This window comes from Lathamus discolor, chromosome 2 (genome assembly GCF_037157495.1).
Source record: "Lathamus discolor isolate bLatDis1 chromosome 2, bLatDis1.hap1, whole genome shotgun sequence".
NCBI classification, from domain to species: domain Eukaryota; kingdom Metazoa; phylum Chordata; class Aves; order Psittaciformes; family Psittacidae; genus Lathamus; species Lathamus discolor.
In genome coordinates this window covers 74,926,788-74,942,359 of record NC_088885.1, presented here as the reverse complement: position 1 = coordinate 74,942,359, position 15,572 = coordinate 74,926,788, and the positions used below count along the sequence as shown (strand labels likewise).

The following is a 15,572-nucleotide window of genomic DNA, read 5'->3' as shown; positions in this document are numbered from 1 at the left end:
GGGTAATGGTTCCAGCTGGAACTCTCAGTATTTGTATTCAGAAAGCAGAGAAAGGGAAAGATTTTTCTGGTGTAATTTTGCTCATTCTTAAGCAGGGCAGACCCATTGCTAATTTTTTTCCTGCTGGAAACCCTGTATGTGCTAGGAAATCCACCAACTTCTTCATAAACTTCCATGGAACAAAAATAGGGTTTCAGAACAATGGAATACCTTTTGTGACAAGGCCTACTCTGCAATGGCTGGGAATTGGACACTTGCGTACATAAAACTTTAAGCAGTGATCAGCCATTCTCACTTCTAAGAACCAGCTCTCTTAGTGCTCAGGTACCATGAGACTCTTGTTCCACCTATTTTTCATCAAAAATAGTAAAAATATCTATAGCAGAGGTATTATATGGCAGCCTGTATTTGTTCCATTTATCACACTAAAACCACTGCAAACTAAATAGTAAATGTAGTAGTGTGCAGTATTAAGTAGGTGGAGGAATAGTCTAATACAGCAAGTAAAAATAAGGGTAATACTTTAATAAATGTGACACTGAAGTTGAACTCCTATTTTAAAATACCTATTATGCTAAGTTTAGGCACTGGACAACTCGACATAGAATCATCGAATCACAGAATAGTTAGGGTTGGAAAGGACCTCAAGATCATCTAGTTCCAACCCCCCTGCCATGGGCAGGGACACCTCACACTAAACCATCCCACCCAAGGCTTCATCCAACCAGGCCTTGAACACTGCCAGGAATGGAGCACTCACAACCTCCCTGGGCAACCCATTCCAGTGCCTCACCACCCTCACAGGAAAGAATTTCCTCCTTATATCCAATCTAAACTTCCCCTGTTTAAGTTTTAACCTGTTACCCCTTGTCCTGTCACTACAGTCCCTGACGAAGAGACCCTCCCCAGCATCCCTATAGGCCCCCTTCAGGTACTGGAAGGCTGCTATGAGGTCCCCATGCAGCCTTCTCTTCTCCAGGCTGAACAGCCCCAACTTCCTCAGCCTGTCTTCATATAGGAGGTGCTCCAGTCCCCTGATCATCCTCGTGGCCCTCCTCTGGACTTGTTCCAGCAGTTCCATGTCCTTTTTATGTTGAGGACACCAGAACTGCACACAATACTCCAGGTGAGGTCTCACGAGAGCAGAGTAGAGGGGCAGGATCACCTCCTTCAACCTGCTGGTCACGCTCCTTTTGATGCAGCCCAGGATACGGTTGGCTTTCTGGGCTATAAGCACACACTGAAGCCGGCTCATGTTCATTTTCTCATCGACCAGCACCCCCAAGTCCTTCTCCGCAGGGCCGCTCTGAATCTCTTCTTTGCCCAGTCTGTAGCTGTGCCTGAGATTGCTCCAACCCAGGTGTAGGACCTTGCACTTGTCATGGTTGAACTTCATGAGGTTTGCATCAGCCCACCTCACAAGCGTGTCAAGGTCCCTCTGGATGGCATCCCTTCCCTCCAGCATATCAACCAGACCACACAGCTTGGTGTCGTCGGCAAACTTGCTGAGGGCGCCCTCAATCCCACTAGGATAGGTAAACCCTGAACCTTACTTACTGCTTCTATCTTGCATTTGATTTTACCAGGGATTTAAGAGTGTAGTTTTAGGACATGGCTGAGCCAGCCTAATGCCACTGAGGAAGAAGACACTGCTCCCCTTGTGTTCTTCCTTTTATGTGGTTCTGTTCCCTCCCCTACGCCACCACTATTGCTTGCCTTACTGGCTGATGAACAGTTCTCTGGGGTGTAAACCAAGAGGAACATTTTTGGTAAAGTGGATTCCCTTGCTGATGACCTAGTTCCCTAAACCACCTCCTGGATGTTGCGGAGTGGGTGGTGGGAAGGCATAGCAAGGGGTTACAGAGAAGAGAGCAGCCTGCCCAGTTTAGCAGTAGGCAGTGTCCAAAACCACAGATACATGAAAAATACTTGCTTTTAAAGGAAAAAATGTTCCACCTCTGATGACATGCTCTCTTTTTCCTGTTATTTGCTGATGGAAAGAAAGTAAGCACTGTGAGCATACTAGTGCTATTTCAGAGCTGCAGATTCAAAGAGCTCTTTTAAATGCTGAGGTCTGCAGGAAAAATCACAGTAAACTAGAGTATTCAACACAAATTCAGCTGTTAAGTAAAGCAGACTCATGATAGTCTGTGGAGCTGTCTCAGATTGCTGCAATTTCAACATGAAATACAACCTGAAACAGTAAAATTACCAGTAGAGGTACAGTTTTCTCACCAATTAGCTGCTAAAAGACAAGAACACCAAGCACAGGCTGTGGGCTTTTCTGATTAATAGGGTATGCAAAAAATAACCACACCTGTTTTTCAAAGACCACCATTAGTATTTCGTGTACATCTGGTTTGTTTCAAATATAAATTACTTACATTAAAAAAAAAAAAAAGAAAAGAAAAAAGAGTGAAATCGTAGAATCACAGACTGGTTTAGGTTAGAAAGGAGCTTAAGATTATCTAGTTACAAGCCCTCTGTCATAGGCAAATGCACCTCACACTAGACCATGTCACCCAAGGCTCTGCCCAACCTGGTCTTGAACACTGAACAGTGCTAGAATGTATTAGCTTGCATAATCAGACAAACATATTTTCAGATATAAAAGAAAAAAAAATTAATGGTGTATGTGATAAAGGCAAGTACTGTAAAAATACTATCCTAAGCAGCACAAGTCTCACAGAAGGCAGACTCCGGGACTGTGAGAATGAAGACCTTGGGCCCACTGTAAGAGAGGATCTGGTTCGAGACCATCTTCAAAATCTGAACGTGCACAAGTCCATGGGACCTGATGAAATCCATCCTCGGGTCCTGAAGGAGCTGGCGAATGAAGTTGCTAAGCCACTGTCCATCATATTTGAAAAATCATGGCAGTCAGGTGAAGTTCCCGATGACTGGAAAAAAGGAAATATAACCCCCATTTTCAAGAAGGGGAAAATGGAAGACCCGGGGAATTACAGACCAGTCAGTCTCACCTCTGTGCCTGGCAAAATCTTGGAGCACATTCTCCTGGAAGGCATGCTAAGGCACATGGAAAACAACAAGGTGCTTGGTGACAGCCAGCATGGCTTCACTAAGGAGAAATCCTGCCTGACCAATTTGGTGGCCTTCTATTATGGGGCTATAGAACTGATGGACAAGGGTAAAGCAGTTGATGTCATCTACCTGGACTTATGTAATCTCTTCTTTGCCCAGTCTGTAGCTGTGCCTGGGATTGCTCCGACCCAGGTGTAGGACCTTGCACTTGTCATGGTTGAGCTTCATAAGGTTGGCATCAGCCCACATCACAAGCGTGTCAAGGTCCCTCTGGATGGCATTCCTTCCCTCCAGCATATCAACCGGACCACACAGCTTGGTGTCATCAGCAAACTTGCTGAGGGCGCACTCAATCCCACTGTCCATGTCAGCGATGAAGATGTTAAACAAGACCGGTCCCAACACCGATCCCTGAGGGACACCACTTGTTGCTGATCTCCAGCCAGGCATTGAGCCATTGACCACAACTCTTTGTGTGCGGCCGTCCAGCCAGTTCTTTATCCACCGAGTGGTCCATCCATCAAATTGATGTCTCTCCAATTTAGAGACAAGGATGTCGTGTGGGACAGTGTCAAACGCTTTACATAAGTCCAGGTAGATGACATCAACTGCTGTACCCTTGTCCATCAGTTCTGTAGCCCCATCATAGAAGGCCACCAAATTGGTCAGGCAGGATTTCCCCTTAGTGAAGCCATGCTGGCTGTCACCAAGCACCTTGTTGTTTTTCATGTGCCTTAGCATGCCTTCCAGGAATCTGCTCCAAGATTTTGCCAGGCACAGAGGTGAGACTGACTGGTCTGTAATTCCCTGGGTCTTCCATTTTCCCCTTCTTGAAAATGGGGGTTATATTTCCTTTTTTCCAGTCATCGGGAACTTCACCTGACTGCCATGATTTTTCAAATATGATGGCCAGTGCTTTAGCAACTTCATTCGCCAGCTCCTTCAGGACCCGAGGGAAAACATCTTTGGGCTCTGGCCTTGAGGAAGTGACTGTGCCCTGGACGCCCAGGGGAATGTCCCTGCCCATGGCGACCACACACTTGGCACCTCTGCTGGGTGGCCCTAGAAATTAATCCCTGTGTTCATACTGTATCAGTAAAGGTGTTTGTACCATGCACAGTCATTTGAGTGTGTCGATCCCAGTTGTGAAATATATACAAATCTGCGAGTCTATTGTCCACTCATATGACCTTTACATATGCGAGATTTGTTTCTTTACTGCTCATTTATTATACTCTTCATTAAAGATTAATAGGTGTTTTTCTATTGAATTATATTTACTATTGTGCATTATGATTGTCTAACAGACCATGAATGTCCTTGTAAACAGATTCTGTAGTTTATTCACCTGCCATTGTAAAAAGTAGGTATGGAAGATCCATTAGAATGGCCTGTGCAGGTACCATGGTCTTGTTGCCATGACCTGCTAAGAATGAAAAATTAACAGCTGACCCTCAATCATTCCTTAAATCCTACTGGCTTGTTAAAACCATTTCTGAATATTTGAATACTCTGGGGTCCAACTTAAAGCCCATAGAATACATAATTCATCAGTTTCTCAAATCTCTTCTTCTGCCATGCCCACCCTCAGACCTCTAACTCATCTCAATACTGCTGTTCTGAATATTTTCGTCAAAATGAAGTTTTAGGAAGATGTGCTTTCTCCTCAGAGCCCTTCTCCCCTCCTCCACATGTATGCCATAGACCGTATAGTTTGACCTCAGGTAAGAAACTTTGGCCTCACCTAATTATAGAAGGAGATGTGGCTGTGCTTTCAGGAAGTACAAGCTATAAACCACACCAGTTCTTTCACTCCAGATATGTACTTCTGCATTTTGGCAGACCAGATCACCTTTGAGTACTAATCTGGTCTGGAAAATAAACAGAAAGTTTTGGGTTTGTTCTAACACGGAAAAAGTCCACTGCGAAACCCTCTGAAAAGAAGGACCATCCCACAGCTGGCTCTGCTTGGAACTGCATTATTTTTGAGACATCAGATTGTCACTGTCCATGAGGAATTTTCCTCTGTTCCACTGCATAGAATCTGTGATGGGTTGTTGTATATATACAGAGCTTCAGCAGCTTTTTGCACTCCCTGGTAGTGCAAGTCTCTTTCCTGAGCTGTATCCATGGATGATCACTAATGGTGGACTGTGGTGTGAACTGCTTCCTTGCTCCCAGCTCACGGCACTGTGACTAGGTCTTATTTTCATGTAATATTTTGAGATCTTTAGCTTCACTTGACTATGAGATTCACCTGATCTGATATTGCAGATAGGTGTATTAAAACTGTACTATGGTCTGCTGGGTATACTTGTAACACTGTTTTTGCTCAGTTTTGTTTATATATTTCTCATCTGACTCTGGAAACCTAATACAGTGCAATCACAGTAATGTGCAAATTCTAAAGAACTGCATGAGACAGTTGAAAATTTGAATTCCAGTTGCTTTTGTACAGACTTACAAGTTACAACAAAATCTTAAATAAGTAATTTTTTTAATTGGGTCTTACTTCAATAAGTACAGGTTCACCTGCTGTAGATAGAGGACAAGTCTAACATTGGTCTGCTTAGTGTTTCAAAGTGCAATGAATCAAAAGATCCTGACGAAAGGTAGTGACTCAAAAGATGACTCCTTCAAGGCTAAGAGTGGGAGTGTCTCAAATGGTACAATATATATCACTAAGAGCTCAAAGAATCTGTTTAGGTTCAGCTGACAAGCTGGATTTTTACGTGCCTCTTTGAAGTTTGTGGGTAAGTATTTCTCCAAGTGAAATATAATTTCTAATTTGTATTCTTTAATACGGGAAAAAGGTGATATTATGTTTAAGAACTTTAAGGTAAGTATACGACAGATATGTAAAAAGACAGCATATACAATAATTTTACCTTGCCTTATCAATATATATTATACTGTTTGACTGTCAAATACTTCTGGTGCGCAAAATACGAGTGTACATCATAGCTTTGAGTAGAAATACTTTTTCGTTGAAAATCTGGGGTCACATTAAAACTGTTATTTTTTAATTTTGATAATTAATTTGGGAATAAAAGCATTTTTCTTTTCTCAGTCTCACTCTCTGGATAACACAGGTGAGGCACAGTATGATGATTCCCAAAGTCTGTGGTTCCACAGTCATTAGCACCTGGTGCTTCTCAGGTTGCATAAATAAAACACATCTGCTACAAACTACGGATATATGCTGCTATTCCTCCAACTTTAACTGTTTTAGAGATATGAGAACAGTATGTAACTTTATCATATTTGAAAGAGAGAATCACTGCAGGCTTCAAAGAATATCCTTAGCATGTCACATTCCTTTGCATGTACAGGACTTTCACCTGACTGAACAAATGCAGCTCTATGCTCTTTCAAGCTGTATTGCCAAAACATGTATTTATGTTGTAAATGCTTATGCTTTTTCTCAACAAAAAAAGCATCAGCAGAGATTAAATATCCACAATGGAACTACAGGAAAGGACCCCCCCTTAAATCTATAGTTAAGCATCTAAGCAACTGGCTGGGTTTACAGAGAAACTTATTCCTGTTATTCCTATAAACTACAGACAAGCAACCTCCAAATTTCTGGCTGATTGTACTAAGCAACAGTGAAAAGTAAGAGTATAGTGAATTGACTACCTTTGATTTAAAGATCTCAAACATCATTCAGAGTCCTCCAGATGGCCATAGGGACATTCATCCATTCAGTGTTATATTTATCATGTTGAAGCAGGGATGAGACTATTTCCTAAAAGTCAAGTATAAGATATTATCTTGATGATGAGGTAGTATCTTGCTGAAAGAAAACAAACATGCATTCAGAGATAAATGGGTCAGGAGTTACAATATTTCTATTGACCGCAGAATGTGTAGGCTTCATACCATTCATTGGTTCAGCACCAAAAAAACTGCAAAAAAATAGCAGTTTCTGGGCTATTGACAGTACTTTTTAAAGCAAGTGCTACATATGACCACTAGACAATCATATTTCTGTTTATTTTAGACAGCATTAAATTTAGCAATGGGCTCCATCAGTGCAGCAAATGCAGAATTTGCTTTTGATGTATTCAAAGAACTTAAAGTCTACCATGCCAGTGACAACATCTTCTACTCCCCCCTGAGCATAATTGCAGCCCTGGCCATGGTTTACCTGGGAGCAAGAGGTAACACTGAGTATCAGATGGAGAAGGTAAGTTACATAAATGGATTCAAACCTGCCTAGAAAAAGAATGGCATGGCATTCCAAACTGCAAGGTTTGGATCTTGAGCTGAGTTTTCACTTACCATCATTGCTCTTCTCAATGAAGAGCAAGAACGGCCTTTGGTTTCCATTAAGAAAGAGCAGTCTTGAAGAACTGTTAAGACAGAATCTCTTACTTCAGCTTTTATTATTTCACAGACCTGATTCCTTCCAGGTGGAAAGGACAACTTGGAATAGACAAAAGAGGAAGCATTAAGAGAACAAAATCATAGAATCATAGAATAGTTATAAATCACAGTTATAAATACAGTACAATAAGGTTTATAGACTGAACATGATTAACTGGAAAAGAAGGGATCTAAGCTAATCATTGTAGTCACAAATTTTCAGTGTGGCACATGTAGTAAAAGAAAAAAAAGAAATATTTAAACCTCACATGAAATTTCTCAATTCATCCATGTGTTAATCAGACCTGTTTAGTCCAAACCTGTTGTTTCAACACAAACACCAGTGACTCTCAGTAGACTTCACATACTTAATTTCTTCTGTTGCTACTTCCAATTGCAGGCTCTTCACTTTGACAATATTGCAGGACTTGGAGGAGGTGTTCAGACCAAGGTACAGAAATCTAAGGTAAATTTATTTCTCTTTCACATTTTTCTCCTGAGAACAGACTGTTCTGATGGTGCTTCAAGTAGCTTCAATACCTTCCCAAACTTTTTCTAACATTCTTAATTTAAGAGACCTCACTCCTAGTTTCTGATTCATCACTGAGGTTAAAAACAAAACCAATCAACAAACAAACCAAAAAAAAAAAAACAGGAAAAGAAAACAGGATGCACATGTAGCACTAGTACAAGTGACAGAACAGGGTATGATGCTTTGGGCACCAGTCTACTTTCTTGTGGAGACGAGCATATGCACACCTCCAAGGAGCATTTGAAAGGGGCTCAGTACCTAGAACCAGGTTACAGCAGTCAGACTCCAAAATGGGGCAGGAAGATGCTTTGTCAGAAAAAAGCCCAGAAGCCTCAATGGCTGGAGGGTAACCCCATTCTTCAAAAGCTGCAGGGACTTTTCCAGCCTCCAATTCTCACTGCTACCCCAAGAGCACCATGAGAGGGCCCAGTACCTTGATACCACCTGTGTGCTTTCCTCAATCTGCTGCCTCCATAAAGGTAACACCAGCCATGCTCCCTGGCCTGTCCCCATACACTTGAGATCCACAAGCACAAAGTGGGACTTGCAAAGAACTGTTAACACTTTATTTTTTTTTTCATAATAAAGAAAAATAAAGGTAACACCAGCTAAAGCATTTAGTGGCTGGTTAAGCATTTGGAAAAGAGCAGTTCAACACCATTCTCCTCATTAAATGAAGTTCCAGTCACTTCTATCATTGTGCACATTCTTACACAGTCTCTGTCACATGGAAAGCTATTCCTGCAGTATTAGACAGTTGATCTATTTTTTCATTATATTGTAAAGCACTTCCTAGTCATCTAGCACTCTTATCCTATCTGCACCTTCAGCAGAAGGCTACTGTGAAAATGCAAGCAGAAGCTTGGAGCTAGAGGCTCTGTATCTATGACAACTTGCCAAATGCAGTCATTGACACCTGAATTTTTGTTTTTCTCACCTCACTTCTACAATTTCACATTCATTACAGAAGTTTTCTGCTTGTTATCACCTAGAATGTGTGTCATCATGTACTGTGAATTAATTGTACATCATTAATTGCTTATATTGAACATCCCTCCCATGGAGATCTTAGACTGTAGTAGATGTCCATTTGCAGATGTTCAAACACTATGCCTTTTTCCATGTTACTTGTACCTTATAAATGATTGTCTTCCTCGTAAAATAAGCCAACAGCTGTACCTTTTTATTTTCTTACCAACAACTTTCAGTGTGGCAAGTCTGTGAATATCCACATACTTTTTAAAGAACTTCTTTCTGATATCACTGCACCAAAAGCCAATTATTCAGTCCACATTGCCAACAGACTCTATGCTGAAAAGACATCTTCGATCCTACCGGTAAGTTGTACCTCATGGTGATTTTTTGCTAAACTCTGTGTAAACCTGTAATCCAGGAGGAATGGCCAGAGTAAGTGATCTGTTAATCCACTGGTGTGGATCTCCATAGCTTTTCCCTTTGCCACAGCACTGACAATAGCAATTCCAGGCAAAAAGATTACCCTTGTAAAAATGAATGGAGTAAAAGCTGAAAGTATTTGGTAATGTATTTCCTATCTCCCTCCTGGCTCCTATTTTAATAGTTCATTTTTTTTTCCCAGGCAAATATTTGATTTGAGCACATTTCTTCAGTTGAAAACCTCACCTTGAAACCAACTTCTGAAAGTGTCGAAATCTTTCATGTGACATTTTCAAAACAAAGGATACAAATACTCCAGATCAAAGAAACTTCTTAGTTTTAAAAATAAAGAAAAACATTTAAAAATAAAAGGAGTGTACATAATGATAATAAAACACTCTGATACGAACCTGAAACCGTGGTTTTGGATCAGGTTTTCTTCAAGAAAACATTTAAACATTTTTAATATATATTCTCTTAACTGGTAAAGTAGTAAAATTGCCAGATCTGAAAATGTCATGGATCAGAATAATTTTTCTGGCCCAGTTTCAGCAGGTTCTTCCAGAAAGTAAGCAATGAGAACAACCTAACCATGGCATCACTACAAAAATCCTTTTAGCCATGTTTTATATCACTTTCATACTGTTTTTAAAAGAATTACTAGTTTGGTGGCTACAATTGCTGTCTTTACAGATTTACTTAAAATGTGTGAAGAAACTGTACAGAACAGGTCTGGAAATGGTTAACTTCAAAACAGCATCAGATCGAGCCAGACAGGTCATTAATTCCTGGGTGGAAAATCAGACAAATGGTAAGGTCAGACAAGATTTTGAAGTATACTTCCCTCTCACAACTGTATTTGAACAACTTCTGGAAAGACTAAACATTAGAGGAGAGATTTACCCTCCAATCCCATCCCCATTCATAGATATTTCCTGTGGAAAGGGATGACTTTATTGCATCTGTGTGGCAGTAACAGTGTGTTTTAAACATCTCTGGCAGAGGCAGAGATGCCAGGATGTGCACACTTTATATGCACGCTTTCTGTATCTGGAGAGCTTAACTCATGCAAGGTTAGTCTCAACATTGGCATAATTTTACAAGGATATGTTAGATGGGTAGGTAACATGTGGGTTTCCTGAAATGAAGTAATGCACTCACTAGGCTGATGGTGGGAAAGGAATGTCTCATGAGCTATGTACATTTATTGGGCTGAGGTGGGAGGAAAAACAATGTGAGAAACAAGCACTGTAAGAAGCAAAATCTGTATTGCTGATTCCCTCTCCTTTTCCTTCTTTTATATATAAATCTTTTTCTAAGCACTGGAGACGTATACCATTCCTGATCCTACCTGTCCGTCTGCAGAAATGTCTGGCCAGGTGCCAGTCATTCTGTACTAAATCATCCTTATGAAAATGAATTCCACGTACAGACCTTTTAAGAAAAGGAAGTCAAACCAAGAAGCAGCATGTTAATTGACCTTTAAAATGCAAGACTACTGCTGTGAAACTTACCACTCTCTGCCTTGCTTCTTCCTTAAAGGACAGATCCAAGATTTTCTTGAGCCACACTCTGTTGATTCGGATACTCTGTTGTTCATTGTGAATGCCATTTACTTCAAAGGGATATGGAAGATAGCATTTAAAGAAGAAGACACTCGGGAATTTCCCTTCAGCATGACAAAGGTAGGGGGCATATTTTCTGGCCAAGAAACCAGACCGGGGGCTTGCACAGGCAATAGTCTGGGTGTTACGCATACAACATGATGTGGTCATTGCCCAGGTGATTTAACTCGTCTCCTTGCTGTCAGGTTTGAGAGATATGTGTCTGACCTGAGCACACCAGCAGGTAAGAGAGGAAAATGGAGGCACAGCTCTTTTTCAAAGGCAGCATGCTTCAAGATCAATTCCCGTCCCTTTCTAAGAGTTTGTAGTTTTGCCTGCTTAAAGAAAAAATCACTCCCCAGTTACACTGTCTCACGTTTGTGTTTCTGCAGCAAGAAAGCAGACCTGTGCAAATGATGTGTCAGAACAGTACTTTCAAAATGGGAGCTGTGCCTTCAGAGAAGATTAAGATCCTGGAGCTGCCGTATGCCAGTGGAGAGCTGAGCATGCTGGTGCTGTTGCCTGATGATGTCTCTGGTCTGGAGCAGGTATGGTCCTGGCACGGGAAGCAGATGACATACCAGTTCAGTATGACATAGCTGCCACCAGATCTTTTGCTGTCCATTAACATCCCAGCTGCCTACCCCACGGCTGTATGCAAAAGCCCCCCAAGTGCTACCAAGTGCTCAGGCGGTGATCGGTCTCCTGGGAGAACTCTGGAGTCAGTCTAATAACACCAAAGTGAAGAAAAGTAGTGCTGCTGTAGCCCTGCAGAATAGGATGCACGTATGGGCAGATATTTTTTTTCCATTGAGGGGTAATTTCACCTCCACCCCCAAAGAAACTGTTGAGGAAATATTGTTAAAACTTATGAGAACCAGGCATTCTTTGCAGGAATCCCAAATTTTACGTATTTTTTTATTTATTATTTAGCAAAATGCTCGTTAAACATCATAAATAGGGTTCCTTTCAAAAATTGCTATGATTATGCCATCATGGAATGAAAAAGCAGATAAAGCATGATCTAAATAAAATATTCTTGATTATGAAATGGTGAAACCAAGCTAAACTAACTGATCAATAACACTTCATTAACTAAGACTTCAGAGAGTTGTGAATATGGAGACGGAAAGACATAAAGTACAGCTGGAAATTATACACCAAACAAAGAAAATAGATATAAGGATGTAAGATATATTATATACTAGACATAGGGAAGAACTTTACTGTGAGGGTGGTGAGGCACTGGAACAGGTTGCCCAAAGAAGTGGTAATTGCTCCACCCCTGACAGGGTTCAAAGCCAGGTTGGACAGAGCCTTGGGGGACATGGACTAGCGAGAGGCGTCCCTGCCCATGGCAGGGGGTTTGGAACTTGGTGATCCTAAGGTTCCTTCTAACCTTAACTGTTCTATTCTACTATGCAAACAGAAGAGACTTGAATCTAACGTCAACATCAGAAAGAATTCATGATCATACAGAAATAGAAAATGAGAACAAAACAGTTAGTAAAAGAAAACATCAAACTGCTTTAAGTCAGGTTGAGTGAGCCCTATGCATGAAAACTAGTAAAAAAATATTTGTTAGGCCGTGTAACAATTAGGTTGTGCCTCATGAGACATAAGATAAATTGGACAAAAGGGGATGTGTCAAGTGAGTAAGAAACTGAATGAAAAGACAGTGACACAGGCAGTAGTGAAGAAGCAAATAATAAACTATGAGAAGGATGTTGATAGGATGCACTTTAGGAAACAGTCTGGCTTGTTTTCTGTATGATAGCTTTGACTAAAATGAATGGTAAGAAGTTGTAGTCACATCCCAGTTGTTTAATTTCCTACTTCTTTTCACAGCTTGAGAAAAAAATCAACTTTGCAAAACTTACGGAGTGGACCAGTCCCAGTGTGATGGAAAAGAAGAGAGTGAAAGTGTACCTCCCGCGCATGAAGATTGAGGAAAAATACAACCTCACAGCTGTCTTAAAGGCCTTGGGTATGACAGACCTGTTCAGCTCTTCAGCAGATCTGTCTGGCATCTCTTCAGCAAAGAACCTGAAAATATCAGAGGCCTTCCATAAGGCATACATGGAAGTCAATGAAGAGGGCACTGAGATGGCTGGCTCAGCAGGTGTGATAGGAGTCACCAAACAGTCCCCTGAGTCTGAAGAGTTTAGAGCTGACCACCCTTTCCTTTTCTTGATCAAACATAATCCAACCAACAGCATCCTCTTTGTTGGTAGATATTGTTCCCCCTAAAGAAAGAAAGAGCTGGAAATAAAGCTTGTCTTCCCTTCAGAAACAGATCCCCTTTACTGTAGGATTGTAGTATAATCTCATCTCTTCAATATTTTCTCCAAATGGAAAGCCTAATCTAAGAAATGCCTATTTGGGAAACTTCCATAGCAAAGACATATCTGCAGGTGAGGAAGAAACAGCAAGTATGTTTACTCCTTTCCCTTCTCATACAAGTTCCAGGATTGCTTGAGCTGAACAGAGACTGAGCCCACAGAGACTAGATTCTCCCATCAGCTGAGAAGGGGCCAAGTGATTTTCAGTAAGGGAACAAGTTGTTGTGCTCATCCCATTCCCCAGTACATTCTGTTGACAAACCTATGTTGTTCCTGAAACATGGGCTTTGAGATCTCCAGTTTGGTGTAGATGTTTGTGATTAAGATTCTGCTATGCATGTTGTTGACTGGTCCCTGTGTACATTTCAATTGCTTTTTGCTTAGCTGTTGGGAAATGGTGTACATGTCCACTCACCAAAGTTGTCCTCTCACATGACTTACTCGCCTAACTCTGAATTTCAGAGGTTCTCCAAAGTCACGGAGAGTCTCCTTTCAACTTCAGTGAGCGGGAAAAGATCTTTGGTTCAATTATGCCTTCTCACAGAGTGTAGATTCAGAGCCTGAAACATGGATATATGGATGATCCGCATGATCCAGAACTCAGTGAGAACTATCAGACCAAAGAGCTGCCTGAATTCTTGTTGAAAACATTAGAAGACATGTCAAATTTGAGCCCATTTTGATTTTTGTAAAAAATCCTGCAAGTGGTATTAAAAAATCTGATTTCTCCATGGGAGTTCTGTGAAGAAAACACAGCTTTCAAAATTATCCCTGTCTCTTCTGAGCTTGCCTAGCAGGTAAACTTCAATTAGTCACTGGAAAGCCCTCGGGTGGAATTCAAACATCAGGTACATAATTCTTCTATGAATACAGCTGGGCTTCTTTGTTCCTGTTATGGTTCAAGGCTACATCTCTTGTTTTAAGAAATACATGAGAATCCTAATATTCTCTGTTTTTCTCTTTCTATGTGTCCATTGCCATCTGCAAATATGGGTATATTGGCTCAATGCTGTGTCCTGTTTTCATTCTAATCATACATTACTGGTTTTGATTTTTTTTTGTTAACTTAATAAAATAAAATCACAAATGCTTGTCAAGAGAATTATAGTAATTTTCTGGTCCACAAATCCTTAAAAATATAATTTCATCTGTAACTGCTGGGAGTAAAATGGGCTTTAGTACAAAATCCTATTTTTAGAATGAATAAAGCACGTAAATATGAAGCTTCTGAAGCATTTATGAAATGCATAAATTCACACATCTGGAGTTTGATTCCTCTCTGTATTACAAATTACCAAGAAATAGCCCAATGGAATACTAATTTATTTTTATGTATTTTTCAATACAATTCCAATGGGTATTAAAAATGCACTGACAATCACACTGGTAAATACTTCAAGGAACAACTATACCAGCAGCTCTGCCATTTTAGATGATGAAATTATCTGAAAATTACATAACTGAAAGGTATAAGAAAGAATAAGTAGATTGACAACTATAAGGCAAAGTATTTTGCCCTTGAGAGTCTTGAGAGGAGGAACTCTGTTGTTAACCTCTGCTATTTCCACATTAACAGTGTGATGTGACAAAAGCAGATCTGTAAAGGGAAGCAGCTGCTGCTACGGATCAGACATTCACATGATTTGAATATCATCAGGATATTTGTGATACAGAATAAGGTGTTTCTCTGCAGTAAAACCAGCTATTTTACCAAGCATACTTTAGTTTTTATTCTTTGAAAACTAAAGCAATGATATGAACAGTTCCAAGAGATGCAAACTTTCAACATCTTAAGGTTTATCATAAGCAGTTTATTCACCCCTTGCATCTCTTGTAGCCAAAGTGGTTAATCCAGTCCCTTAATTTTAAAAGCCTGTACACTTAAACAGTATGATTTGAAAAGGGTTACATTTGCAAACTAGCCTTCCTATGATTATTAAACTGGAAAGTGCTTAAAGTACAAATATGTTTCCTGAACAATATGTTTCCTGAACAACAAATGTCAAAATGAAGGAATGGAAAAAAAGCAAAGGAGCCACAGGGCTTACAAGCAAGTACAATGTTTCCCTTTCTCAAAAGGGGAAACGGGATGCAGCAAAAAGTGCAAATTCAGCAATACTATCAATGGTTACGACCTGGACCTGGTCACCACAAACCAGACAGGAGGCACAATATTTAAAGGGCAGTGGAAAAGTATTCCCCAGGAAAGGGGTGTCAGACCTGGCCAGCGGGATGATGAATGCCTGGTGTGGCCTCTGAGCACTCCAAAACCCTAGGGATATTAGGGGC

General features: G+C 40.6%; 1 protein-coding gene across 1 annotated transcript; it reads left to right on the top strand.

Moving 5' to 3' along the window:
* Positions 1-7,063: 7,063 nt before the first annotated feature.
* LOC136008372 (ovalbumin-related protein X-like) lies at positions 7,064-13,191 on the top strand. The gene is made up of 7 exons (XM_065667496.1): positions 7,064-7,231; positions 7,811-7,861; positions 9,151-9,279; positions 10,031-10,148; positions 10,880-11,022; positions 11,334-11,489; positions 12,790-13,191. The coding sequence occupies exons 1-7, from the start codon at positions 7,064-7,066 to the stop codon at positions 13,189-13,191; spliced, it is 1,167 nt and encodes a 388-aa protein (XP_065523568.1).
* The last annotated feature ends 2,381 nt before the right edge of the window (positions 13,192-15,572 follow it).

Excerpts from the sequence above, each read along its gene's own strand:
- LOC136008372 (XM_065667496.1), top strand. The coding sequence starts at position 7,064 with ATGGGCTCCATCAGTGCAGCAAATGCAGAATTTGCTTTTGATGTATTC. Across the intron at positions 7,862-9,150 it reads GAGGAGGTGTTCAGACCAAG|TGTGGCAAGTCTGTGAATAT; the intron begins GTACAGAAATCT and ends AACAACTTTCAG. Across the intron at positions 11,490-12,789 it reads ATGTCTCTGGTCTGGAGCAG|CTTGAGAAAAAAATCAACTT; the intron begins GTATGGTCCTGG and ends TTCTTTTCACAG.